At 51.8% G+C, this 25,997-nt stretch overlaps 1 protein-coding gene across 1 annotated transcript; it reads left to right on the top strand.

Moving 5' to 3' along the window:
- Positions 1-6,791: 6,791 nt before the first annotated feature.
- Positions 6,792-24,271, top strand: TYR (tyrosinase). Its single transcript, XM_078615442.1, has 5 exons — positions 6,792-7,835; positions 10,406-10,622; positions 11,403-11,550; positions 12,202-12,380; positions 23,020-24,271. The coding sequence occupies exons 1-5, from the start codon at positions 6,942-6,944 to the stop codon at positions 23,295-23,297; spliced, it is 1,716 nt and encodes a 571-aa protein (XP_078471568.1). The 5' UTR covers positions 6,792-6,941; the 3' UTR covers positions 23,298-24,271.
- The last annotated feature ends 1,726 nt before the right edge of the window (positions 24,272-25,997 follow it).

Genomic DNA, 25,997 nt, shown 5'->3' with positions numbered 1-25,997 from the left:
CAGTGGCAGCTACAGCAGCAGCGGCCATCGTTATTATCATCAGCCCACAGCAGCAGAGATCAGCAACAGTCAGAGTCAGAATGTGTATTTTATACAGGAAGAAACCCGGTAAGCTATAAAGTTCTTTCACACAGATGTCCAGTCGGGGGGCGGTCAGGACGTTCCAACAGCAAACAATGCAAAAGAAAACACGATACGAGTGCAAAGTACAGTAAAAGTAAACAAATCATATTATTAGGTTTTTTCGGTAAAGTCACGTAGGTAAAACATTAAAATAAAAATTAATAAAAGTAAAATTAAAATAAAATAAAAATAAAAATCACGACGTTTCGGAGGCAACACAAGCTTCCGTCTTCAGGTGGAACCGTCACAGCACGATAGCTGTATCAAGTAAATGAGAGATATGTTATTTAATTTATTATTTTATTTTTAGACGTGACTTAACCGAAAAGAACCAAAGAATAATTCCTGCAGTCACGAAAGCTCCTAAATTAAGATTAAATGAGAGATTACAAGAGATACCACTCCGTATATATAATGGTTTTAATGTTTTACCTACGTGACTTTACCGAAAATAACTAGGAATATGAATCCTTGCAGTCACGAAAGCTTCAAATCTAGAATTAAACAAATCAGTCGAACAAAAAACTCAACACCGCCATCAGCAAACTGCAGCAGTAGCTGCAGCCGTCGTGATTATCACAATCAGCAACGCAAGGATAATAATCATCATCAACAGCAGCAGTAGCGATCAGCATGATCGCATGAAGAAATCGTCAGCATTGTTACACACATCAGCAGCGGCGAAATGATCAGCGGAAACAGCAGCGATTTTCAAAGTCACTTTAGCAGCAGTAATGATCATTATTTGCATCAGCAGCAGCAGCATCAGCAGCAGCACTGCCGTCATCAGCATCATCATAAGAATCTTTATCTAGACCGCAGGATAAATCCGATGAGCTATGAAGCTCTTTTCACAGATGCCCATCTTGGGCGAGTCAGCAAGTTACAAGAGCAAGGAGAAAATAGTAAGCAGGTCACTAAATATAAATCATTTAAATGACAATGTCCGATTTGGTAGTAGCAGCAGCAGCATCATCAGCAGCATCACAATCGTGCTAGATTCAGGACGTATTCATCCGGACGACGTCGTACAATACATGAATGTTTTAATGTGCACCCATTTAAAATCAAGCAAAACGAATTCTCCACTTTGCCAACGCTGACCAGCTGACTGGAACAGGAGGGGGGAGGGGGTGGCGTTAGTGGTGGGGGGGAGACTGGGAGGTGGTGGGGTGGGTGGTGGATGAAGGTGGAGGATGCCACGAGGTGGGGGGGTGGTGGATGATTCTCGTGACGGGTCCTGTGACTCTGGCGGGGGGGGGGGGAAGCTTTCGGATTCCATCCTCGCCGAGTTGAAAGAAGTCGAAGAGGAAGGGGAGGAAGGGCTAAAGGGAAGGGTAGGCGTGGATATCTCATAACCCTGTCTGTCCTCAACAGCAGCAGCAGCCATGGTCAATCCACTGCTGGATGATGTCCTCCCTCAAGCCGCATGCGCTGCAAAAACGATCCGGCCAGCACGCTCGCTCGCTCGACACACACGGAGCTGATTCGTGTGTGCGGTGTAGCCGTGCCCTGTGATTCAAGTTCAAGTTGATGTGCTATGAAGGAGGGCCGTTGTCCGAAACGTCGCCGATGAAATGTATTGTTTTCTGTTTTTTTTAAGGAGACGCACGCGGGTATTTTGTTGTTAATCGTACACTTACTGACTGTCAAGGCAGCAGCATCACCATCACCATCATCGCCAACTGGTGTGGCTGATTAATAATATAATATCCGTAGCAATCCCTTTCTACCTCGCAGGCGTGGGCTGTCTCCGGGGGGGTGGGGTCTCCCCTTTCATCACACGTCCACAACAACGCAGTACGGGCCTCTGGGCAGACGTCACGTGGCGGGATCACGTGGCGCAGTGCGCTAACCACTGTGCCACCGCTCCCCCCCCCCCGGACTAAAACAGCGCACAAAGCACGCACATTTAATTTAATTTAAAAAGCCCCATCAGCCCAATTGGACTTGTCGACAAATCTCGTAGTAGTAGTAGTAATAATAGTAGTATTGAAAAAAATCTACAGATTCCTTAATAACATGGCGTGGTCTGAAAAATATGTTCTATATATATAAGAGGATAGGCAACGTTTCGGGCAATGACCCTTCTTCAAAGTACATGATAGCCGTGAGGGCTGTGTAGCCAATACAACTCACACGAGCGCACACTCACACAAAGACAACAAAGCTCCCCCGTGTAGCCTTGTAACAGACTGTTGTGGCAAGTGCTGTTAGCAAGTGCTGTTAGCGAGTAGCACCAATGAAGGCCGGCACGGCACACGAGAGGGTGGATGGCCAGCACCACTCTCGGCCGCCTTTGTCTCCCAAGTACTGATGTGGTGATGTTTACACACTCATTTGTGAAGCTGAGTCGACCTAGGGGAGGCCCGTGACCGGTTCAAATAATCGTCACTGGCTTTGGCTGTTAGCGGGAATCGAACTCGGGTCGCCGGGTTCAGTGTGCAGCGCGCTAACCGCTGCACCACCGCTCACCCCGCACACACACGAAACACCCGAATACACACACGAACACACACACACGAATACACACATCCACACTCGTGCTGTGAACAGGCACCTATTTAAGGCCGTCGAAAAAGGATCATCGCCCAAAACGTCGTTTATTTCTCAAAGGGGTCCCTCCCCCCCTTCCTTTTCGTGCCACAGTGTTCATGGCGGACTCGTCCGGGTCGTGCTGTTGACGCGACTCAACTTAAACGTGCACCCAGCCTGGCACAAGGGGCCGTGGTGACGTCACCGTGATGGTGACAACGAAACAGCAGCAGCAGCAGCATCGGCAAATCATTGCAGCGTTGTGCGCGTTTACTCGTGTGTGTGTAGTCCCCCCCCCACCCCCTCAATCCACTGCTGGATGAAGGCCTTCCCACGCCGTGTCGATGTAAGGGGCATTTGTCCGAGCCAGTAGTTAGCACTTTGGTTCTTTCGGTAAAGTCACGTAGAAGGGAAATAATAAAATAATAAAAATAAAACATAATAAAATAATTCTCACGACGTTTCGGCCACAACGCAAGCAACCGTCCTCAGGTGGAGAACAGGTCTGTCGTTCAGACTTTGTCTACTCGACAGACCTGCTCTCCACCTGAGGACGGCTGCTTGCGTTGTGACCGAAACGTCGTGAGAATTATTTGTATTATGTTTTATTTTTATTATTTTATTATTTCCATTCTGCGTGACTTTACCGAAAGAACCAAGAAAATAAAAACGAATCACGACGTTTCGAACGCAACGCGAGCACCCATCTTCAGGTGAAAATCGCGGCGGGTGCGATGTCTGCTGCGAGCAGCAACGATGTCTGCTGCCTTGCGAAGAGAAGCTGTTACCAGCAAGAGTTTATATGAAAGCTTCAAATCTAGAATTAATGCCCTCTACGGGGAGGAATTTCACCTATCTGTTAGAGCTTTTAACAGACAACGAGACAAGAAGTCACATCTTCTCGAGACGCTGGCCTTCCTCAAGAGATGCCGCGATAACAAGGTAATACCCATCGCTTTCACACTCACATCTGCTGCTGTGTCCTACAAACTGAGTTGCAGCTGTGGTTGTACCTACGTGACTTTACCGAAAAAACCGAAGAGTTTGAATCCTTGCAGTCACGAAAGCTTCAAATCTAGTTTATATAAGTTTTGAGAAAAAGGCTCTCGCGATTTTCACCCGAAGACGTGCGCCTGTGTTGCGTTCCAAACGTCGTGATTTGTTTTTATTCTATTTCTACCAACGTGACTTTACCGAAAGAATCATAGAGTGTGGATTTTCTGCAGTCACGAAAACTTCAAATCTTGAGGGTCCAGTCGGTGGCCTCCCCAATCTCGGGGCCTCTTCGGCGCGCCCGTTCGTTTGACCCTGAGCAGCAGAGGTCGCAACCGGGTACCCGATACCCGGCTACCCGTACCCGGCCGGTACCCGTTTGCGACCCTGGTGCGGCCGGCTACGGGTAGACCGTGAGTCACTGGTGAGTAACTGTTTGTCACTCATTTCCCAACGTCTTGTCTCTTCTCACAATTCAAGTTCCTAGAATCAACCCACCCGCGCCTGCAACATGGCTTCATCCCAGAGGTCGCAATCAGGTACCCGATACCCGTATCCTACCCGTACCCGGTCGGGTACGGGTAGGGTACGGGTACGGCCGGGTACGGGTACCCTTTTTCCAACCTGGTGCGGCCGGGTACGGGTAAGGAATCAAAACCCGTTCGCGACCTCTGCTGAGCAGATCCGCTGGCGTGGCTTGCGTTGTTGTTGTTGTCGTTGTTGCTGTTGTTGTTGCTGCTGTTGTTGTTGTTGCTGCTGCTGCGTCTCTGGAGACCGGGCAAATCGATGTTCGACGTTCGGTCGCCCCCCGTCGAATGGGTCAACGGAGTCGCGATGTCTCACCTCGACAACCGAGCGGGGCGTTCGCCGCACTGCGAAAGTCGTTGTGGCTGTCGCCCCGCGTCCGCATCGGCCATGCGGAGAGAAGAAGAGGAGGAGGAGGAAGAACGTCGAGGGGTGAGCAGCCCCGCACGGATGCTGCTGGAGCCCACGTGGTGCGTCCTCACTGGAGCCCCCCCCCCCCCCACGTGGTGTGTCACGTGAGGAAGCGCGTGCGCTGTCGTCATGTCAAGCACGTGGATACCACACGAGGCGATGACCCCCTCCCTCCCCACCGCTCTTACTCCATCTCCCCCCCCCCACTAACCCACCCACCATCAACACAGCCACAGTGGCACGAAGATCAGTCCCGTCTAGCCTCGCGGTGCTGTGAGCACGCACATAGGCAAATATACACCCCCACTCACCCCGGAGAGGATTTTACTACAAAATAAAAACTAAATTAACTATATCACACGTATGAGGCTTTCGCGATCAAAATCATCCATAATAGAGGTTTTTGGGTGAGATCGCGTGAATATATAAATGTGTCGTTAAACCCGCCAACAGCCGACACAGCCAACTAGTGAGGGTTGTTACGTGAACAGAACTTGGCCAATTCGTCACTAGTACAGCACTAGTGTGCAGTGTATAGTGTAGTGTATAGTGTATAATGTAGTGTATAGTGTAGTATACTAGTACAGCACTAACCGGTGTGTTGGAGAGCCAAGCCACAACATTTACAATCTGAGTACGACGTTTCGCCAGTAATTACAACTAGCTTCATCAGGCGACAGCCAGATTTGTGGAGAAGTCCACCTGTTTATATAGAGACGTAGATGTGGTGACCACATCAACACATCTACGTCTCGATTTAAAGCTTTCGTGACTGCAGGGATTCATCTTCTTGGTTCTTTCGGTAAAGTCACGAAAGAACCAAGAAGATGACATCTACGCCTCTATATAAGGAATTCATAGCAGCAGCCAAATCATGTTGGTGCGAGTTGAGTCTAAATGTGGAGGAGGGGAGGAGGAGATGGAGGAGGAAGAAGAGGGGGAGGAGGGGAAGCTGAGGAGGGGGAGGAGGGGGGGATTGGGGGGGGAGGAGGGGGAGAGGAGGATGGGGAGGAGGAGGAGGGTTAGGAGGAGGATGGGGGGAGGGAAGAAAGAGGAGGAGGGGAGGAGGAGGGGGAGGAGGGGGAGGAGAGGAGGAGGGGGAGGAGGAGGGGGAGGGGGGAGGAGGAGGGGGAGGGGGGGAGAGATTTATTCGCTTTGAAGAGAAACCAGAGCATTGGGGGGAGAAAGAGGAGGGGGAGGAAGTGGACAGAGAAGAGGAGGAGGAGGAGGGTGATCAGGAGGAGGGGGAGGAGGTGGAAGGGAGGAGGAGGAGGAGGGGGAGGATTGCAACACCGCAGGAGGAACCCGGAGAGGAACCCACGCTGGGACCACCACGGGGAGAGAGAGAGAGAACACGCGGACTCCACATAAACAACAACAGGCATCGCCAGGGTCGGGGATCGAACCCACGCGTCCCGCTTAGCAGGCGAGGGAGATGGCGTCTCTTCACCACCACAGCGGCGCCCCAAGTGCTGTTAGCGAGTAGCACCTGTGGGTGAAAATATACGTTGAACTTCTTTCGTGCCGTACCTAGCCGACGTGTTTTGCTCATGTTTACAAACATTGACACCAGGGACTCATCCACGATATTATACGTGAACACAAATACAGCTAAGTATGAAGGTTCTTCGAGTGCGTGTTAGCACACACAACGCACTCAAAAAAACATACAAAGGCAAAGGTCCCCCGTATAGCCTTAACAGACTGTTGGGGCAAGTGCTGTTAGCGAGCGAGCGAGTAACTATGAAGGCCGGCACGGCACACGAGGGGGTGGGTGGCCAGCACCACGCCGGACCGCCTTTGTCTCCCAAGTGGCGATGTTTATACACCGCACCAGGTACTCATTTGAGGCTGAGGCCCAGGACCGGTTCAGATAATCGTCACCGGTGTTGGCCGTGAACGGGAATCGTACCCAGGTCGCCGGGTTCATAGCGCAGCGTGCTAACCGCTACACCACCGCTCCCCACACAACAACAACAACCGCTATTCGCCACGAAGTATCGGTGACGTCACCACGACGCTTGTGCCAGGCTATGTGCACCTTGAGGTCACGTGAAGTGTCGAACGCCCGCTGGCAGGAGGTCACACACATTCACACACACACGCATCTCTTCGTCCCTGGCAGTGGGCACGTCGCGTCTAGGGGGTGGGGGGGGCTAATCCCGTAACACGTGACGGCCAGATCTCAACAGCAACAACAAAAAAGACCCCCACAATCCTCCGCTTTAACACAAGCCCGAGCCAGCCTCGGCGGCAGCGCAATTCGCGAGCGCGCGCGTGAGAAGTTTCCCTTCGGAACCCCTTGCGATTCCTCGAGCGCGTCTCCAGCCACCGTGACCGACCCCATCCGCAAGATGTCACCTTCACCAGCCCATCACCACCATCACCATCAGCGGCACCGTCACCATCTCCTCCTCGCGTTGGCCGTCTGCCTGCTCACGCTGGCCACGCCGCCGCCGTGCTCGGCGCAGTTCCCCAGAGCGTGCACCTCGTCGGCGAACTTGGTGGCCAAGATCTGCTGCCCTCCGTGGCCCGGCGACGGCTCTCCGTGCGGGGAGGCGACGGCGCGCGGCTCCTGCGAGCTCGTGGTGCCGTCCACGGAGCCGCACGGGCCGGGCTTCCCCTTCGCGGGCGTTGACGACCGCGAGCTGTGGCCCACGGCCTTCTACTCGCGGTTGTGTCGCTGCCGGGCCAACTACTGGGGCCACGATTGCGGCGAGTGCAGCTTCGGCTGGCGCGGCCCCGCGTGCACCGAGCGGCCGAGCGAGCCGAGCCTGAGACGCAACCTGATGCTGCTGAGCGCCGGCGAGCGACGCAAATTCTTCTCGTACATCAACCTGGCCAAGGTGAGCGTCCACCCCGAGTTCCAGATCGCCGCCGCCACCCTCGAGCAGATGGGCAACGGGACGCGGCCGGCGTTCAGGGACGTCAGCGTCTTCGATCTCTTCGTGTGGATGCACTACTACGCGTCGCGTGACGCGCTTTTCGTGGGTCCCGTGGGCCCCGTGGCGTGGCCCGGCGTGGACTTTGCACACGAGGGGCCGGGGTTCGCGCCGTGGCACCGCGTCTTCCTGCTCATGTGGGAGAGGGAGATCCGCAAGCTGACGGGAGACGAGGACTTCACGATCCCCTACTGGGACTGGAGGGACGCGCAGGACTGCGAGGTCTGCACGGACGACTTCTTCGGGGGGCGGCATCCGAGCGTCGCGGGCCGGCTCAGCCCCGCGTCCGTCTTCTCCGCGTGGCAGGCGAGTGGGCCGATCGGTTCGGCAACGTGGGGAAAAACTAAAAAAACTAAAAGCCGAAGGAACGCGTCGTGGCACGGCGCGGGGAGGGAGGGGAATACATGGCACGGGTGGCACGGGTTGAATGGGTGGGAGGTGTGGAATTAAAGGCACGGGTGCCCATGGGTGGCACGGGTGGCACAATGTGGCATGGGTGCCGCGGGTGGCACGGATATGAAATACGGCACGGGTGGTACGTGTGACACTCATGGCACGAGTGGCACGGGTGGAAGGTGTGGAATAAAAGGAACGGGTGCCACGGGTGACACGGGTGACACGGGTGACACGGGTGACACGGGTGGAATCGGCAGCACGGGTGGAACAATGTGGCTGCTCCCTTCACGACTCTTTGGCTGCCCCCTTACGGGCAGCCGTTTGAAAATGAATAAAAAATAATCTTAAACATAATTTCAAGTACAAAAAAATTATATACTGAACATGGCAGGGGGATATGTGTAACTACGAAACGAGAAAATGTACAACAGTCAAACTGCATTGGTAAAGAATAACTAAGAGGGAGGAAAAAAACTTAACAGGCGCAGTTTATTCCATCACCTCTTTGTTGTTTATTTAAGTCGGAATGTGCGCTGTCATCTGATCTTCCATTCTGTGGTTATTTCGGTAAAGTCACGTAGATAGAAAATAAAAATAATGAAAATAATAAAAATAATAAAAATATTAAAAATATTTTTTAAAACTCACGAAGTTCCAATCGCGTCGCTTGTGTCGCGATCGAAACGTGGTGAGTATTTTAGTTTATTATTTTGTATTTTTTTATGTTTTGATTATTTTTATTATTTTTATTATTATTATTTTCTATCTACGTGACTTTACCGAAAAAACCATAGAATGTGAATTCCTGCAGTCACGAAAGTTTCAAGTCTAAATCTGCTCTCCTACTCCGGTGCGGGTGTCTTGGAACGAGGCGGTAAGTGGCCACGGTTTAACCCCTCGGCCCACGCGACATGCCGAACGGCTGGCGTCTGCGTTGTGTGTGCACGAGGTGGCTCGTGTTCTTATTCTTCGTCTTCTTCTTTGAAAGGTTGCCGATCCGAGAGAGAGAGAGACTTTTTGACTTTTAAACAACTTTTATTGCCGCCAGCAGCAAAAGCACTAGAGGCGATTTCGATATGAAATACACAAAGTCACCAGCAACACAAATTAAAATAAACGCTACAAATCCACGCGCTGTGGCGCTAAAAGCACCGCGCACAACACAAATGAAAAGTCACGTGGTTGTGATGGTGGTTGTGGTGGTCATCGCGCACGCCACGGTGACGAGCGAGCGCTTCAGAAGGTGAACACCACGAGGGTGCCGTCCACGCTGGTACAGAGAGGGCCTTTTCCGGCTCCCCGGCGTTCGAAGAAGACGCTCCGCACATCACCGACATGTGTGTGGTACGAGTGCACCAGCCGGAGCCGTGCCTTAAGCAGGCCTCTGAACACTGGAAACACATAGAGAGAGCGCAGGGACCTCGAGAGAGAGAGGGGGGCTCTCCAGAGCTGCCCTCTAGCGGGGCCTCTCCCACCAGCAGTGACGCAAGCCATTGCAGGAGCTGCGCCTATGCCTTGACCTTAGACTAATACGAAACTAAACGAAAAAAATATTAAGTTAGTTTTTACCAGGAAAGGCCTACTGAGCAATGTAGCTCTTGTTTCAGAGGCGACATCGGCCCCAAATGAAAGCTTAACGAAGTGGCTTATCATGTAGAGATGTTTAGCAGCCAAATACCACGTACGGTGTGAAAGAATTTCAATGTGCGTACCTCCGATGGGCACAGTTGGCTACGTACGGTGCGAAAAAAGTCGAACTTACATACATTCCTCCGATTACACTGGTCAACAACAAAAACACATTTTTTTCTGGCCTGGACTTTTGCAGCTGTTCTAGACTAATTTCAGGGTGCCGATTCCAAATCTGATCTCAGATTTGCTCTATCACATCTCATTTTTATGCTATCGGCATACCCCATTTTCATTGATTTTACCCGAAATTAACTCTGTCACTTACGATTGCAAGTTGTTGCGAGTCAGTGACTGCTTTAGTGTTAAAATATGGTGCTGTATTTTTATGATAGTGTGTTTATAATATCATTTTATGAAGATATCCACATTTATTTAATATTTTTCTTCTGCAGTTTTTATTGAAAATGCAATATTTGATATCTCAAAAACCTGATGTGATAGACAAAAACTGATACCAGATTTGGAATCAGCACCCCAAAATTACATTGAAACCGTTGGAATACCTTATGCCAGAAAAAGTGTGTTGACCAGTGTTATCAACATTGGCCACGTACGGTGCGAAAGAAGTTCAATATACATGCCTCTGAATCGAAATGGTTGGCCAGGTACGGTGCGAAAAAAGTCGAACTTACATACATTCCTCCGATGATCAACATTGGCCACGTACGGTGCGAAAAAACTCGAACGTACATACATTGCTCCGATTATTTAATTATCAACATTGGCCACGTACGGTGCGAAAAAAAGCTCAGCAGACATACAACACACGTCTCCCCACCCCCTTACAGGTGATCTGCACCCGGCCGGACGACTACAACCGCCGGGGCGTGCTCTGTGACGGCTCGCCCGAGGGCCCCGTGCTGCGAAACCCGGGGCGCCACGACCCGGCGCGCATCGCCTCGCTGCCCACGAGCGTCCACGTGGAGTCGTGCCTCGGCCTCGTCGACTTCGACACCGCTCCCCTCGACCGCGACGCGAACCGGAGCTTCAGGAACACGCTGGAAGGTCCGCGTCGAGCTTGCCACGGTCGTTTCTTTTGCCGCGCGCACGGCGAAGATTCGCAGCCCGCCCGGCCGGCTGCCACTCCTCGTGGGAGCCTTTAACGGACTTGCTCTTTGGTTCTTTCAGTAAAGTCACGTAGGTATAAAATAAACACGGCTATGGTCAACCGTGGGGAGGCCCAGGACCCGTTCAGATCAATCGTCACCGGTGTTGGTGGGCAGTGAGCGGGAATCGAACCCGGGATTCGCCAGGTTCGGAGCGCACACGAGCACAGGACGTTGTGTCCACAAAGACAAAGATGCACCGTGTAGCCTTAACGGACTGTAGGGGCAAGTGCTGTGAGCGAGTAGCAGCAGCTATGAAGGCCGGCACGGCACTCGAGGTGGCCAGCACCACACCCGGTCGCCTTTCGTCTCCTGAGTGGCGATGTTTGTATGTACAGGTTGAACTTCTTTCGCACCGTGCGTAGCCGACTGTGCGAATCCGAGGTGCGGGAGATGTTTACTACACACCGCACCAGGTACTCATTTGAGGCTGAGTCGACCTAGGGGAGGCCAAGTACCGGTTCAGATAATCGTCCCTGGTGTTGGCCGTGAGCGGGAATCGAACCCGGGTCGCCTGGTTCATAGCGCAGCGCGCTAACCGCTACACCACACGCACACACGCACACACGCACACACACACACGCACACACACGCACACACACACACATGCACACACGCACACTCTCTCTCTCGTTGACAATGTCCGGCACCCGCACGACTCCCCCCCCCCTTCCCCCAGGCTTCGCTGACCCGCTGACCGGCATGGTGACCCCCTCGCGCCGCAGCATGCACAACTCCCTGCACATCTTCATGAACGGCTCCATGTCCTCGGTGCAGGGCTCCGCCAACGACCCCATCTTCACGGTGCACCACACCTTCGTGGACAGGTGAAGGATGGGACGGACGGTAGCTGGGGCGAGGTGGTGATGTCATCATGGGCAATGTGATGTCATCATGGGGCAATGTGATGTCATCATGGGAAAATGTGATGTCATCATGGGGCAATGTGATGTCATCATGGTGCTAGGTGATTTAATCATGGGGAAATGTGATGTCATCATGGGGCAATGTGAAGTCATCACGGGGCAATGTAATGTCATCATGGGGCAATGTGATGTCATCATGGGGCAAAGTGATATCATAACGGGTCAATGTGATATCATCATGGGGCAATGTGATGTCATCATGGGGCAATGTGATGTCATCATGGGGCAATGTGATGTCATCATGGTGCTAGGTGATTTAATCATGGGGAAATGTGATGTCATCATGGGGCAATGTGAAGTCATCACGGGGCAATGTAATGTCATCATGGGGCAATGTGATGTCATCATGGGGCAATGTGATGTCATCATGGGGCAAAGTGATATCATAACGGGTCAATGTGATATCATCATGGGGCAATGTGATGTCATCATGGGGCAATGTGATGTCATCATGGGGCAATGTGATATCATAACGGGGAAATGTGATATCATCATGGGGCAATGTGACATCATCATGGGGCAAATTGATATAATCTCTCACCCCGTGCGCAGTTTGTACGAGCGGTGGCTGCGGGCTCACGGCGCGAACGCCTCCGCCTACCCGGCACGCGGCTCGCCCATCGGCCAGAACGGCGGGGACTTCATGGTGCCCTTCCTGCCGCTCGTCACCAACGTGGCCGCCTTCGTGCCCTCGAGGGAGCTGGGATACGAGTACGAGTACTTGCAGCCAGGTACGCGCCGCGTGAGCGGCGGCGCACGCCCTACCCATGCGTTGGCGAGCGCCCTCGTGTTCCATTAGCGAGCGTCTTCGTGTTCCGTTAGTGAGTGTCCTCGTGTTCCGTTAGTGAGTGTCCTCGTGTTCCGTTAGTGAGTGTCATCGTGTTCCGTTAGCGAGCGTCTTCGTGTTCCGTTAGTGAGCGTCATCGTGTTCTGTTAGTGAGCGTCCTCGAGTTCCGTTAGTGAGCGTCCTCGTGTTCCGTTAGTGAGCGTCTTCGTGTTCTGTTAGTGAGTGTCTTCGTGTTCCGTTAGTGAGTGTCCTCGTGTTCCGTTAGTGAGCGTCCTCGTGTTCCGTTAGTGAGCGTCTTCGTGTTCTGTTAGTGAGTGTCTTCGTGTTCCGTTAGTGAGCGTCCTCGTGTTCCGTTAGTGAGCGTCCTCGTGTTCCGTTAGTGAGCGTCTTCGTGTTCTGTTAGTGAGTGTCTTCGTGTTCCGTTAGTGAGTGTCCTCATGTTCCGTTAGTGAGCGTCCTCGTGTTCCGTTAGTGAGCATCTTCGTGTTCTGTTAGTGAGTGTCTTCGTGTTCCGTTAGTGAGCGTCTTCGTGTTCCGTTAGTGAGTGTCTTCGTGTTCCGTTAGTGAGTGTCATCGTGTTCCGTTAGTGAGTGTCTTCGTGTTCCGTTAGTGAGTGTCTTCGTGTTCCGTTAGCGAGCGTCTTCGTGTTCCGTTAGTGAGTGTCTTCGTGTTCCGTTAGTGAGTGTCATCGTGTTCTGTTAGTGAGCGTCCTCGTGTTCCATTAGTGAGTGTCTTCGTGTTCCGTTAGTGAGTGTCATCGTGTTCCGTTAGTGAGTGTCATCGTGTTCTGTTAGTGAGCGTCCCCGTGTTCCGTTAGTGAGTGTCTTCGTGTTCCGTTAGTGAGCGTCATCGTGTTCCGTTAGTGAGTGTCTTCGTGTTCTGTTAGTGAGCGTCCCCGTGTTCCGTTAGTGAGTGTCTTCGTGTTCCGTTAGTGAGTGTCATCGTGTTCCGTTAGTGAGTGTCTTCGTGTTCCGTTAGCGAGCGTCATCGTGTTCTGTTAGTGAGCGTCCCCGTGTTCCGTTAGTGAGTGTCTTCGTGTTCCGTTAGTGAGTGTCATCGTGTTCCGTTAGTGAGTGTCTTCGTGTTCCGTTAGCGAGCGTCATCGTGTTCTGTTAGTGAGCATCTTCGTGTTCTGTTAGTGAGCGTCTTCGTGTTCTGTTAGTGAGCGTCTTCGTGTTCTGTTAGTGAGCATCTTCGTGTTCTGTTAGTGAGCATCTTCGTGTTCTGTTAGTGAGCATCTTCGTGTTCTGTTAGTGAGCGTCTTCGTGTTCTGTTAGCGAGCGTCCTCGTGTTCTGTTAGTGAGCATCTTCGTGTTCTGTTAGTGAGCATCTTCGTGTTCTGTTAGTGAGCATCTTCGTGTTCTGTTAGTGAGCGTCATCGTGTTCTGTTAGTGAGCATCATCGTGTTCGGTTAGTGAGCGTCTTCATGTTCTGTTAGTGAGCGTCATCGTGTTCTGTTAGCGAGCATCATCGTGTTCTGTTAGTGAGCGTCATCGTGTTCTGTTAGAGAGCGTCTTCGTATTCTGTTAGTGAGCGTCTTCGTGTTCTGTTAGCGAGCGTCTTCGTGTTCTGTTAGTGAGCGTCTTCGTGTTCTGTTAGTGAGCGTCATCGTGTTCTGTTAGTGAGCGTCATCGTGTTCTGTTAGTGAGCGTCTTCGTGTTCTGTTAGTGAGCGTCATCGTGTTCTGTTAGGGAGCGTCTTCGTGTTCTGTTAGTGAGCGTCATCGTGTTCTGTTAGTGAGCGTCATCGTGTTCTGTTAGCGAGCATCATCGTGTTCTGTTAGTGAGCGTCATCGTGTTCTGTTAGCGAGCATCATCGTGTTCTGTTAGCGAGCATCATCGTGTTCTGTTAGTGATCGTCATCGTGTTCTGTTAGCGAGCGTCATCATGTTCTGTTAGTGAGCGTCATCGTGTTCTGTTAGTGAGCGTCATCGTGTTCTGTTAGTGAGCGTCATCGTGTTCTGTTAGCGAGCGTCATCATGTTCTGTTAGTGAGCGTCATCGTGTTCTGTTAGCGAGCATCATCGTGTTCTGTTAGTGAGCGTCATCGTGTTCTGTTAGCGAGCATCATCGTGTTCTGTTAGTGAGCGTCATCGTGTTCTGTTAGTGAGCGTCCTCGTGTTCTGTTAGCGAGCGTCTTCGTGTTCTGTTAGTGAGCGTCATCGTGTTCTGTTAGCGAGCGTCTTCGTGTTCTGTTAGAGAGCGTCATCGTGTTCTGTTAGTAAGTGTCATCGTGTTCTGTTAGTGAGCGTCATCGTGTTCTGTTAGTGAGTGTCATCGTGTTTTGTTAGCGAGCGTCCTCGTGTTCCGTTAGTGAGCGTCATCGTGTTTTGTTAGCGAGCGTACTCGTGTTCCGTTAGTGAGCGTCATCATGTTCTGTTAGTGAGCATCATCGTGTTCTGTTAGTGAGCGTCATCGTGTTCTGTTAGTGAGCGTCATCGTGTTCTGTTAGTGAGCGTCATCGTGTTCTGTTAGCGAGCATCATCGTGTTCTGTTAGTGAGCGTCATCGTGTTCTGTTAGCGAGCATCATCGTGTTCTGTTAGTGAGCGTCATCGTGTTCTGTTAGCGAGCGTCTTCGTGTTCTCTTAGTGAGCGTCATCGTGTTCTGTTAGCGAGCGTCTTCGTGTTCTGTTAGTGAGCGTCATCGTGTTCTGTTAGCGAGCATCATCGTGTTCTGTTAGTGAGCGTCATCATGTTCTGTTAGCGAGCGTCTTCGTGTTCTGTTAGTGAGCGTCATCGTGTTCTGTTAGCGAGCGTCATCGTGTTCTGTTAATGAGCGTCATCGTGTTCTGTTAGCGAGCGTCATCGTGTTCTGTTAATGAGCGTCATCGTGTTCTGTTAGCGAGCATCATCGTGTTCTGTTAGTGAGCGTCATCGTGTTCTGTTAGCGAGCGTCTTCATGTTCTGTTAGTGAGCGTCATCGTGTTCTGTTAGCGAGCATCATCGTGTTCTGTTAGTGAGCGTCATCGTGTTGTGTTAGCGAGCGTCTTCATGTTCTGTTAGTGAGCGTCATCGTGTTCTGTTAGCGAGCATTTTCGTGTTCTGTTAGTGAGCGTCATCGTGTTCTGTTAGCGAGCATCATCGTGTTCTGTTAGTGAGCGTCATCGTGTTCTGTTAGTGAGCGTCATCATGTTCTGTTAGCGAGCGTCTTTGTGTTCTGTTAGTGAGCGTCATCGTGTTCTGTTAGCGAGCGTCTTCGTGTTTTGTTAGTGAGCGTCATCGTGTTCTGTTAGTGAGCGTCCTCGTGTTCTGTTAGTGAGTGTCATCGTGTTCCGTTAGTGAGCATCCTCGTGTTCCGTTAGTGAGTGTCTTCGTGTTCCGTTAGTGAGTGTCATCGTGTTCCGTTAGTGAGTGTCTTCGTGTTCCGTTAGCGAGCGTCATCGTGTTCTGTTAGTGAGCATCTTCGTGTTCTGTTAGTGAGCGTCTTCGTGTTCTGTTAGTGAGCGTCTTCGTGTTCTGTTAGTGAGCATCTTCGTGTTCTGTTAGTGAGCATCTTCGTGTTCTGTTAGTGAGCATCTTCGTGTTCTGTTAGTGAGCGTCTTCGTGTTCTGTTAGCGAGCGTCCTCGTGTTCTGTTAGTGAGCATCTTCGTGTTCTGTTAGTGAGCATCTTCGTGTTCTGTTAGTGAGCATCTTCGTGTTCTGTTAGTGAGCGTCATTGTGTTCTGTTAGTGAGCATCATCGTGTTCGGTTAGTGAGCGTCTTCATGTTCTGTTAGTGAGCGTCATCGTGTTCTGTTAGCGAGCATCATCGTGTTCTGTTAGTGAGCGTCATCGTGTTCTGTTAGAGAGCGTCTTCGTATTCTGTTAGTGAGCGTCTTCGTGTTCTGTTAGCGAGCGTCTTCGTGTTCTGTTAGTGAGCATCTTCGTGTTCTGTTAGCGAGCGTCTTCGTGTTCTGTTAGCGAGCGTCATCGTGTTCTGTTAGCGAGCGTCATCATGTTCTGTTAGTGAGCGTCATCGTGTTCTGTTAGTGATCGTCATCGTGTTCTGTTAGTGAGCGTCATCGTGTTCTGTTAGTGAGCGTCATCGTGTTCTGTTAGCGAGCGTCATCATGTTCTGTTAGTGAGCGTCATCGTGTTCTGTTAGCGAGCATCATCGTGTTCTGTTAGTGAGCGTCATCGTGTTCTGTTAGCGAGCATCATCGTGTTCTGTTAGTGAGCGTCATCGTGTTCTGTTAGTGAGCGTCCTCGTGTTCTGTTAGCGAGCGTCTTCGTGTTCTGTTAGTGAGCGTCATCGTGTTCTGTTAGCGAGCGTCTTCGTGTTCTGTTAGAGAGCGTCATCGTGTTCTGTTAGTAAGTGTCATCGTGTTCTGTTAGTGAGCGTCATCGTGTTCTGTTAGTGAGTGTCATCGTGTTTTGTTAGCGAGCGTCCTCGTGTTCCGTTAGTGAGCGTCATCGTGTTTTGTTAGCGAGCGTACTCGTGTTCCGTTAGTGAGCGTCATCATGTTCTGTTAGTGAGCATCATCGTGTTCTGTTAGTGAGCGTCATCGTGTTCTGTTAGTGAGCGTCATCGTGTTCTGTTAGTGAGCGTCATCGTGTTCTGTTAGCGAGCATCATCGTGTTCTGTTAGTGAGCGTCATCGTGTTCTGTTAGCGAGCATCATCGTGTTCTGTTAGTGAGCGTCATCGTGTTCTGTTAGCGAGCGTCTTCGTGTTCTGTTAGTGAGCGTCATCGTGTTCTGTTAGCGAGCGTCTTCGTGTTCTGTTAGTGAGCGTCATCGTGTTCTGTTAGCGAGCATCATCGTGTTCTGTTAGTGAGCGTCATCATGTTCTGTTAGCGAGCGTCTTCGTGTTCTGTTAGTGAGCGTCATCGTGTTCTGTTAGCGAGCGTCATCGTGTTCTGTTAATGAGCGTCATCGTGTTCTGTTAGCGAGCGTCATCGTGTTCTGTTAATGAGCGTCATCGTGTTCTGTTAGCGAGCATCATCGTGTTCTGTTAGTGAGCGTCATCGTGTTCTGTTAGCGAGCGTCTTCATGTTCTGTTAGTGAGCGTCATCGTGTTCTGTTAGCGAGCATCATCGTGTTCTGTTAGTGAGCGTCATCGTGTTGTGTTAGCGAGCGTCTTCATGTTCTGTTAGTGAGCGTCATCGTGTTCTGTTAGCGAGCATTTTCGTGTTCTGTTAGTGAGCGTCATCGTGTTCTGTTAGCGAGCATCATCGTGTTCTGTTAGTGAGCGTCATCGTGTTCTGTTAGTGAGCGTCATCATGTTCTGTTAGCGAGCGTCTTTGTGTTCTGTTAGTGAGCGTCATCGTGTTCTGTTAGCGAGCGTCTTCGTGTTTTGTTAGTGAGCGTCATCGTGTTCTGTTAGTGAGCGTCCTCGTGTTCTGTTAGTGAGTGTCATCGTGTTTTGTTAGCGAGTGTCCTCGTGTTCCGTTAGTGAGCGTCTTCGTGTTTTGTTAGTGAGCGTCATCGTGTTCTGTTAGCGAGCGTCATCGTGTTCTGTTAGTGAGCGTCATCGTGTTCTGTTAGCGAGCATCATCGTGTTCTGTTAGTGAGCGTCATCGTGTTCTGTTAGCGAGCGTCTTCGTCTTCCGTTAGTGAGCGTCTTCGTGTTCTGTTAGTGAGCGTCATCGTGTTCTGTTAGCGAGCGTCATCGTGTTCTGTTAGTGAGCGTCATCGTGTTCTGTTAGTGAGCGTCATCGTGTTCCGTTAGCGAGCGTCATCGTGTTCTGTTAGCGAGCGTCCTCGTGTTCTGTTAGCGAGCGTCATCGTGTTCTGTTAGTGAGTGTCATCGTGTTCTGTTAGTGAGCGTCATCGTGTTCTGTTAGTGAGCGTCATTGTGTTCCATTAGCAAGCGTCATCGTGTTCTGTTAGCGAGCGTCATCATGTTCTGTTAGCGAGCGTCCTCGTGTTCCGTTAGTGAGCGTCATCGTGTTTTGTTAGCGAGCGTCCTCGTGTTCCGTTAGTGAGCGTCATCGTGTTTTGTTAGTGAGCGTCATCGTGTTCTGTTAGTGAGCGTCATCGTGTTCTGTTAGCGAGCGTCATCGTGTTCTGTTAGTGAGCGTCATCGTGTTCTGTTAGCGAGCGTCATCGTGTTCTGTTAGTGAGCGTCGTCGTGTTCTGTTAGTGAGCGTCATCGTGTTCTGTTAGCGAGCGTCATCGTGTTCTGTTAGTGAGCGTCGTCGTGTTCTGTTAGCGAGCATCATCGTGTTCTGTTAGCGAGCGTCATCGTGTTCTGTTAGCGAGCGTCATCGTGTTCTGTTAGCGAGCGTCATCGTGTTCTGTTAGCGAGCGTCGTCGTGTTCTGTTAGCGAGCATCATCGTGTTCTGTTAGCGAGCGTCATCGTGTTCTGTTAGTGAGCGTCATCGTGTTTTGTTAGCGAGCGTCCTCGTGTTCCATTAGTGAGCGTCATCGTGTTCTGTTAGTGAGCGTCATCGTGTTTTGTTAGTGAGCGTCATCGTGTTCTGTTAGCGAGCGTCATCGTGTTCTGTTAGTGAGCGTCGTCGTGTTCTGTTAGTGAGCGTCATCGTGTTCTGTTAGCGAGCGTCATCGTGTTCTGTTAGTGAGCGTCGTCGTGTTCTGTTAGCGAGCATCATCGTGTTCTGTTAGCGAGCGTCATCGTGTTCTGTTAGCGAGCGTCATCGTGTTCTGTTAGCGAGCGTCATCGTGTTCTGTTAGCGAGCGTCGTCGTGTTCTGTTAGCGAGCATCATCGTGTTCTGTTAGCGAGCGTCATCGTGTTCTGTTAGTGAGCGTCATCGTGTTTTGTTAGCGAGCGTCGTCGTGTTCCATTAGTGAGCGTCATCGTGTTCTGTTAGCGAGCGTCATCGTGTTTTGTTAGTGAGCGTCATCGTGTTCTGTTAGCGAGCGTCGTCGTGTTCTGTTAGTGAGCGTCATCGTGTTCTGTTAGCGAGCGTCATCGTGTTCTGTTAGTGAGCGTCATCGTGTTCTGTTAGCGAGCGTCATCGTGTTCTGTTAGTGAGCGTCGTCGTGTTCTGTTAGTGAGCGTCATCGTGTTCTGTTAGCGAGCGTCATCGTGTTCTGTTAGTGAGCGTCGTCGTGTTCTGTTAGCGAGCATCATCGTGTTCTGTTAGCGAGCGTCATCGTGTTCTGTTAGCGAGCGTCATCGTGTTCTGTTAGCGAGCGTCATCGTGTTCTGTTAGCGAGCGTCGTCGTGTTCTGTTAGCGAGCATCATCGTGTTCTGTTAGCGAGCGTCATCGTGTTCTGTTAGTGAGCGTCATCGTGTTCTGTTAGTGAGCGTCATCGTGTTCTGTTAGTGAGCGTCATCGTGTTCTGTTAGCGAGCATCATCGTGTTCTGTTAGTGAGCGTCATCGTGTTCTGTTAGTGAGCGTCATCGTGTTCTGTTAGTGAGCGTCATCATGTTCTGTTAGCGAGCGTCATCGTGTTCTGTTAGTGAGCGTCATCGTGTTCTGTTAGTGAGCGTCATCGTGTTCTGTTAGCGAGCATCATCGTGTTCTGTTAGCGAGCGTCATCGTGTTCTGTTAGTGAGCGTCATCGTGTTCTGTTAGCGAGCATCATCGTGTTCTGTTAGCGAGCGTCATCGTGTTCTGTTAGTGAGCGTCATCGTGTTCTGTTAGTGAGCGTCATCGTGTTCTGTTAGTGAGCGTCATCATGTTCTGTTAGCGAGCGTCTTCGTGTTCTGTTAGTGAGCGTCATCATGTTCTGTTAGTGAGCGTCTTTGTGTTCTGTTAGTGAGCGTCATCGTGTTCTGTTAGCGAGCGTCTTCGTGTTCTGTTAGTGAGCGTCATCGTGTTCTGTTAGTGAGCGTCCTCGTGTTCTGTTAGTGAGCGTCCTCGTGTTCTGTTAGTGAGCGTCATCGTGTTCTGTTAGTGAGCGTCATCGTGTTTTGTTAGCGAGTGTCCTCGTGTTTTGTTAGCGAGTGTCCTCGTGTTCCGTTAGTGAGCGTCTTCGTGTTCTGTTAGTGAGCGTCATCGTGTTCTGTTAGTGAGCGTCATCGTGTTTTGTTAGCGAGTGTCCTCGTGTTTTGTTAGCGAGTGTCCTCGTGTTCCGTTAGCGAGCGTCTTCGTGTTTTGTTAGTGAGCGTCATCATGTTCTGTTAGTGAGCGTCCTCGTGTTCTGTTAGTGAGTGTCATCGTGTTTTGTTAGCGAGTGTCCTCGTGTTCCGTTAGTGAGCGTCATCATGTTCTGTTAGTGAGCGTCATCGTGTTCTGTTAGTGAGCGTCATCGTGTTCTGTTAGCGAGCGTCATCGTGTTCCGTTGGTGAGCGTCATCATGTTCTGTTAGTGAGCGTCATCGTGTTCTGTTAGTGAGCGTCATCGTGTTCTGTTAGTGAGCGTCATCATGTTCTGTTAGCGAGCGTCTTCGTGTTCTGTTAGTGAGCATCATCGTGTTCTGTTAGTGAGCGTCATCGTGTTCTGTTAGCGAGCGTCATCGTCTTCTGTTAGTGAGCGTCATCGTGTTCTGTTAGTGAGCGTCATCGTGTTCCGTTAGTGAGCGTCTTCGTCTTCTGTTAGAGAGCGTCATCCTGTTCTGTTAGCGAGCGTCATCGTGTTCTGTTAGCGAGTGTCATTGTGTTCTGTTAGTGAGCGTCATCGTGTTCTGTTAGTGAGCGTCATCGTGTTCTGTTAGTGAGCGTCATCGTGTTCTGTTAGTGAGCGTCATCGTGTTCTGTTAGCGAGTGTCATCGTGTTCTGTTAGCGAGCGTCATCGTGTTCCGTTAGCGAGCGTCATCGTGTTCTGTTAGTGAGCGTCCTCGTGTTCTGTTAGTGAGCGTCATCGTGTTCTGTTAGTGAGCGTCATCGTGTTCTGTTAGCGAGCTCCCTCGTGTTCTGTTAGTGAGCGTCATCGTGTTCTGTTAGTGAGCGTCATCGTGTTCTGTTAGTGAGCGTCATCGTGTTCTGTTAGTGAGCGTCATCGTGTTCTGTTAGTGAGCGTCATCGTGTTCTGTTAGCGAGCTCCCTCGTGTTCTGTTAGTGAGCCTCTTCGTGTTCTGTTAGTGAGCGTCATCGTGTTCTGTTAGCGAGCGTCGAGGGCAGTGCGCTGCACGGCACGACGGAGCGGTCGATTTTGTGGGCCAACACCGCGGCCTGCCACGCCGCCGACGCTGGCTCCCTCGCGGCGATGTAGTACAAAGACAAAGTTCCCCCGTATAGCCTCGGCAGACTGTTTCGGGCAAGTGCTGCGAGCGAAGCCGGCACGGCACACGAGGGGGCGCGTGAGCCTTCACCACTCCTCTGTCTACCTCGTGGCGATGTTTGCACGCTGCACTCATTTGAGGCTGAGTCGACCTTGGGGAGGCCCATTACCGGTTCAGGTTATCGTCACTGGTGGCGGTCGTGAACTGGAGTCGCCGGGTTCGAAGCGCAGCGTGCGCTAACCACTGCACCACCGCTCCCCACGTAATTTATTTTAAATCGCCCACTGTGCATTAATGACACCACCTGCACACGTCTGGCCTGGCCGTGGTGGTGGTGGTGGCTACGCTGCACGTGACTGCCGGTGACCCCCCAGCACTGCCGAAGCAGCAGCAGCAGCAGCGAGGGGTTGGTGGACCACCACACGAATGTTGTGGAACTCGCTTCTTCTACCCGTGGGAGTCGAGGAGGTACCTTAGCCCCCTGGCTCGCCACGAGAAGGCGGTGCAGCGAAGTGTGTGGACGAATCTCCGTACGGGGATGGAGCGTTGTTGTTGTTGTCGTTGTTGTCGTTGTTGTTGTTGTCCCCTAGCGCAAGGCGTGGGATTCCTCCTCCCACGCGGAATAACAATGATGTGCAAAAACCACGACTCGTCATGAAGTGGGAGTAGCAACCAAAATGTATCAGCAGCAACAGTAACCCACGTGACATGAAAGAGTCAGCGTGACTTGTCTGCAGCGAGCGATAACCCACGTGGTAAGACGAGCACGTGGTGGCAGTGGTGGTGGTGGTGCACAATCTCTTCTCGTAAACAACAACAACTCACACCTTCATCAACAACAACAACAACTCACACATTCATCATCCTCTTCCCCCCCCCCCCATTCTTGCCCCAACCCCCCACCCCCCCCCATTCTTGCCCCCCCCCCCACACTTGCCCCATCCCCCCACCCCCCCACACTTGCCCCATCCCACACCCCCCCCCAATTCTTGCCCCCCCCCCCCACACTTGCCCCATCCCCCCACCCCCCCCCCCCCATTTTTGCCCCAACCCCCCCCCACACTTGCCCCATCCCTCCACATCCCCATTCTTGTCCCCCCCCGCCCACACTCCCCCCCCCCACACACTTCCCCCCCCCACACTTGCCCCATCCCCACTTGCCCCCCCCCCCCCACTTTCCCCCCCTACCCCACCCACTTGCCCCCCCCCTCACACTTGCCCCATCCCCACTTGCCCCCCCCCCACTTGCCCCCCCTACCCCACCCACTTGCCCCCCCCCCCCCCCACACACTTGCCCCATCCCCACTTGCCCCCCCCCCCCCCACTTGCCCCCCCTACCCCACCCACTTGCCCCCCCCCTCACACTTGCCCCATCCCCACTTGCCCCCCCCCCCCCCCACTTTCCCCCCCTACCCCACCCACTTGCCCCCCCCCTCACACTTGCCCCATCCCCACTTGCCCCCCCCCCCACTTGCCCCCCCTACCCCACCCACTTGCCCCCCCCCCCCCCACACACTTGCCCCACCGCAGGCGGCGAGGGCTCCTGGTTCACGCGCTTCCAAGCGCAGCTGCAGGAGCTGTGGCCGTGGGTGGTGGGCGCCCTGCTGCTGGGCGCCCTGCTCGCCTCCCTGCTGGGGCTGGGCGCGTGGCGCGCGTGCCGCCTCGGGGTGGAGTCCCGCCAGAGGCGACAGCGCCGCGGCTTTCTCGCCTGGGAGGGCGCCCAGGGCAAGGAGGGGGAGGAGACCCGTAGGTTGCTGGATGACGTCGAGCCCAACGGGGTGCCCGGCTCGTTCCAGACGACGTTCTAGCGGTGGTGCTCCTGGCGGTGGTGGTGGTGGTTATGGTGGTCATGGTGGTGGGGGTGTAAGAGTTTTAAGGCAGACATGGACAGGGGGCACGGGGTCATGAGTAGGATGTTGCTGGTGGGAGTGGTGGTGGTCGTGTTGGTGATGGTGATGATGATCATGGTGGTGGTGGTGTAAGAGTTGTAGAGCAGACATGGGCAGGGGGCACGGGGCCATGAGCAGGATGTTGCTGCTGCTGCTTCTGGTGGTGATGGTGGTGGTGATGGTGGTGATGGTAGTGATGATGGTGGTGATGGTGGTGATGGTGGTGGTGATGGTGGTGGTGATGATGATCATCGTGGGGGTGTAAGAGTTGTAGGGCAGACATGGGCAGGGGGCACGGGGCCATCAGCAGGATGTTGCTGCTTCTGGTGGTGGTGATGGTGGTGGTGATGGTGGTGGTGATGGTGATGGTGGTGGTGATGGTGGTGGTGGTGGTGATGGTGGTGGTGGTGATGGTGGTGGTGGTAACGGTGGTGGTGGTGGTGATGGTGGTGATGGTGGTGGTGATGGTGGTGGTGGTGGTGATGGTGGTGGCTATACGGGGGATCTTTGTGGTCGGTGGTTCAGTAGGAATTGTACGGACGCGCGGGGCAAGGGTACCATTATATGTATTTGTGTGTGTGTACGTGTGTATGTGTATACGGTGTGTGCGTATACGTGTGTGTGTACGTGTGTTTAGGTATGTGTGTGTATACGTGTGTGTGTGTGTGTACGTGTGTTTAGGTATGTGTGTGTGTTTTGGGGAAGCGGTAGTGTAGCGGTTAGCGCGCTGCGCTATGAACCTGGTGACCCGAGTTCGTTTCCCGATGCGACGGTTCGAAGCAGAAATTGATTCTGATCGTAGATTCTGTCAAAATGTCGCTGGGTAGATTTCTCTATCATCAGCATCAGCATCATCATCGTTATTGACGTGAATAAATAATCAAGAACTCGTCTGTCATGTGTCCCGAGGATTTTTCGCTGTGGATCGAACGTGCGATTGAGTCCTGCTGCGTCGGCAGTGACGCATTATCACAAACAACAACAACAACACGTGACTAAATCCTCACAAACACCGTCCTTCAATGACAGATATCGACTGGGCATGCGTGAAAATGAGCTTTATTGCTCATCCAATATAGATTAATACTCTGATCCTATAAAAGGGTCATTGCCCGTAACGTCACCTATTAATGTCGGTCCCTTTTTATGGCTGTGTGATTGGCGAATGAGTCTACTTGTGATGAGCACGCCACGGGGGCTAGGAGATGTTAACTACCTCGCCTGGTATACAGGAGGTCGTGGGTTCGATCACGACCCTGACGCCTGCTGCTGTATATTTGGAGTTTGTGTGTGTGTCTCTCTCTCATCACCATCATCACGGTGGCTAGGAGATGTTAACTTCCTCGCCTGGTATACAGGAGGTCGTGGGTTCGATCACGACCCTGACGCCTGCTGTATATTTGGAGTTTGTGTGTGTGTCTCTCTCTCATCACCATCATCATCACGGTGGCTATGAGATGCTAACTACCTCGCCTGGTATACAGGAGGTCGTGGGTTCGATCACGACCCTGACGCCTGCTGCTGTATATTTGGAGTTTGTGTGTGTCTCTCTCTCTCATCACTATCATCATCACGGTGGCTAGGAGATGTTAACTACCTCGCCTGGTATACAGGAGGTCGTGGGTTCGATCACGACCCTGACGCCTGCTGCTGTATATTTGGAGTTTGTGTGTTTCTCATCACCATCATCATCACGGTGGCTATGAGATGTTAACTACCTCGCCTGGTTTACAGGAGGTCGCGGGTTCAATCCCGACCCTGATACCGACTCGATATTTGGAGCGTGCGTGTCTCCATTAACGTGGCCGCGTGGGTTTTTCTCCGGGTCCTCCCTCCACATTTCGAATCAACATCCAACGCGTTGAGTGCAGTGGTTCTTCTTCACTTGGGGTGCACGCTGCACCCTCTGGGAGTTCCAGACGTTGGCCAGATTGTTTTAGAAGGTAAACACGAATTAAGCACAAGTACTTTAAATAGATACAGACGACACGTTCTACTTAATTAAATAGACTTTTTAATAAATGTTTTCTCCTACAACATCAGAGTGCAGCGCCACATTAAATACGCACTACAATGACAATAGTTTAAAGCGATTTGAAGCATGTTTTATTTTCAAAATGGAAATATGGTTTTGGGGGGGGAGGGGCAGAGCTTTGTGACGTCATATTTGAGGGGGGGTCTGACTTTTTGTGACGCCGCGTGACCAAGGGGGGGGGGGGTCAAAAATCGTCAAAAATCGCGTGACGTCATTTATGGACGGCCGCTTTCGTGACTGCAGGAATCCATAATCTTTCATTCTTTCGGTAAAGTCACGTGGGTAGAAAATAAAATAAATCACGTTTCGGGCGCAGACTGTTTGAAAAGGTCACGTAGGTATGAAATAAAACAAATCACGACGTTTCGGGCGCAACACAAGCGTCCGTCACCTTTTCAAAACAGTCTGCGCCCGAAACGTCGTGATTTATTTTATTTTCTACCCACGTGACTTTACCGAATGAACCAAAGATTATGGATTCCTGCAGTCACGAAAGCTTCAACTCAAGACACAACTACTTTGTTTCATCAAACCTACGTGTTTATTAACATCATACATGTTTTCTCTTTTTTTTAGAATTGAGA

The sequence above is a fragment of the Lampetra planeri genome, chromosome 47 (genome assembly GCF_965212315.1).
Source record: "Lampetra planeri chromosome 47, kcLamPlan1.2.h2, whole genome shotgun sequence".
Lineage (NCBI taxonomy): Eukaryota > Metazoa > Chordata > Hyperoartia > Petromyzontiformes > Petromyzontidae > Lampetra > Lampetra planeri.
Note: the sequence above shows the minus strand (reverse complement) of the source record. Positions and strands in the feature narration are given on the sequence as shown.

Excerpts from the sequence above, each read along its gene's own strand:
- TYR (XM_078615442.1), top strand. The coding sequence starts at position 6,942 with ATGTCACCTTCACCAGCCCATCACCACCATCACCATCAGCGGCACCGT. Across the intron at positions 10,623-11,402 it reads CTTCAGGAACACGCTGGAAG|GCTTCGCTGACCCGCTGACC; the intron begins GTCCGCGTCGAG and ends CCCTTCCCCCAG. Across the intron at positions 11,551-12,201 it reads CACCACACCTTCGTGGACAG|TTTGTACGAGCGGTGGCTGC; the intron begins GTGAAGGATGGG and ends CCCCGTGCGCAG.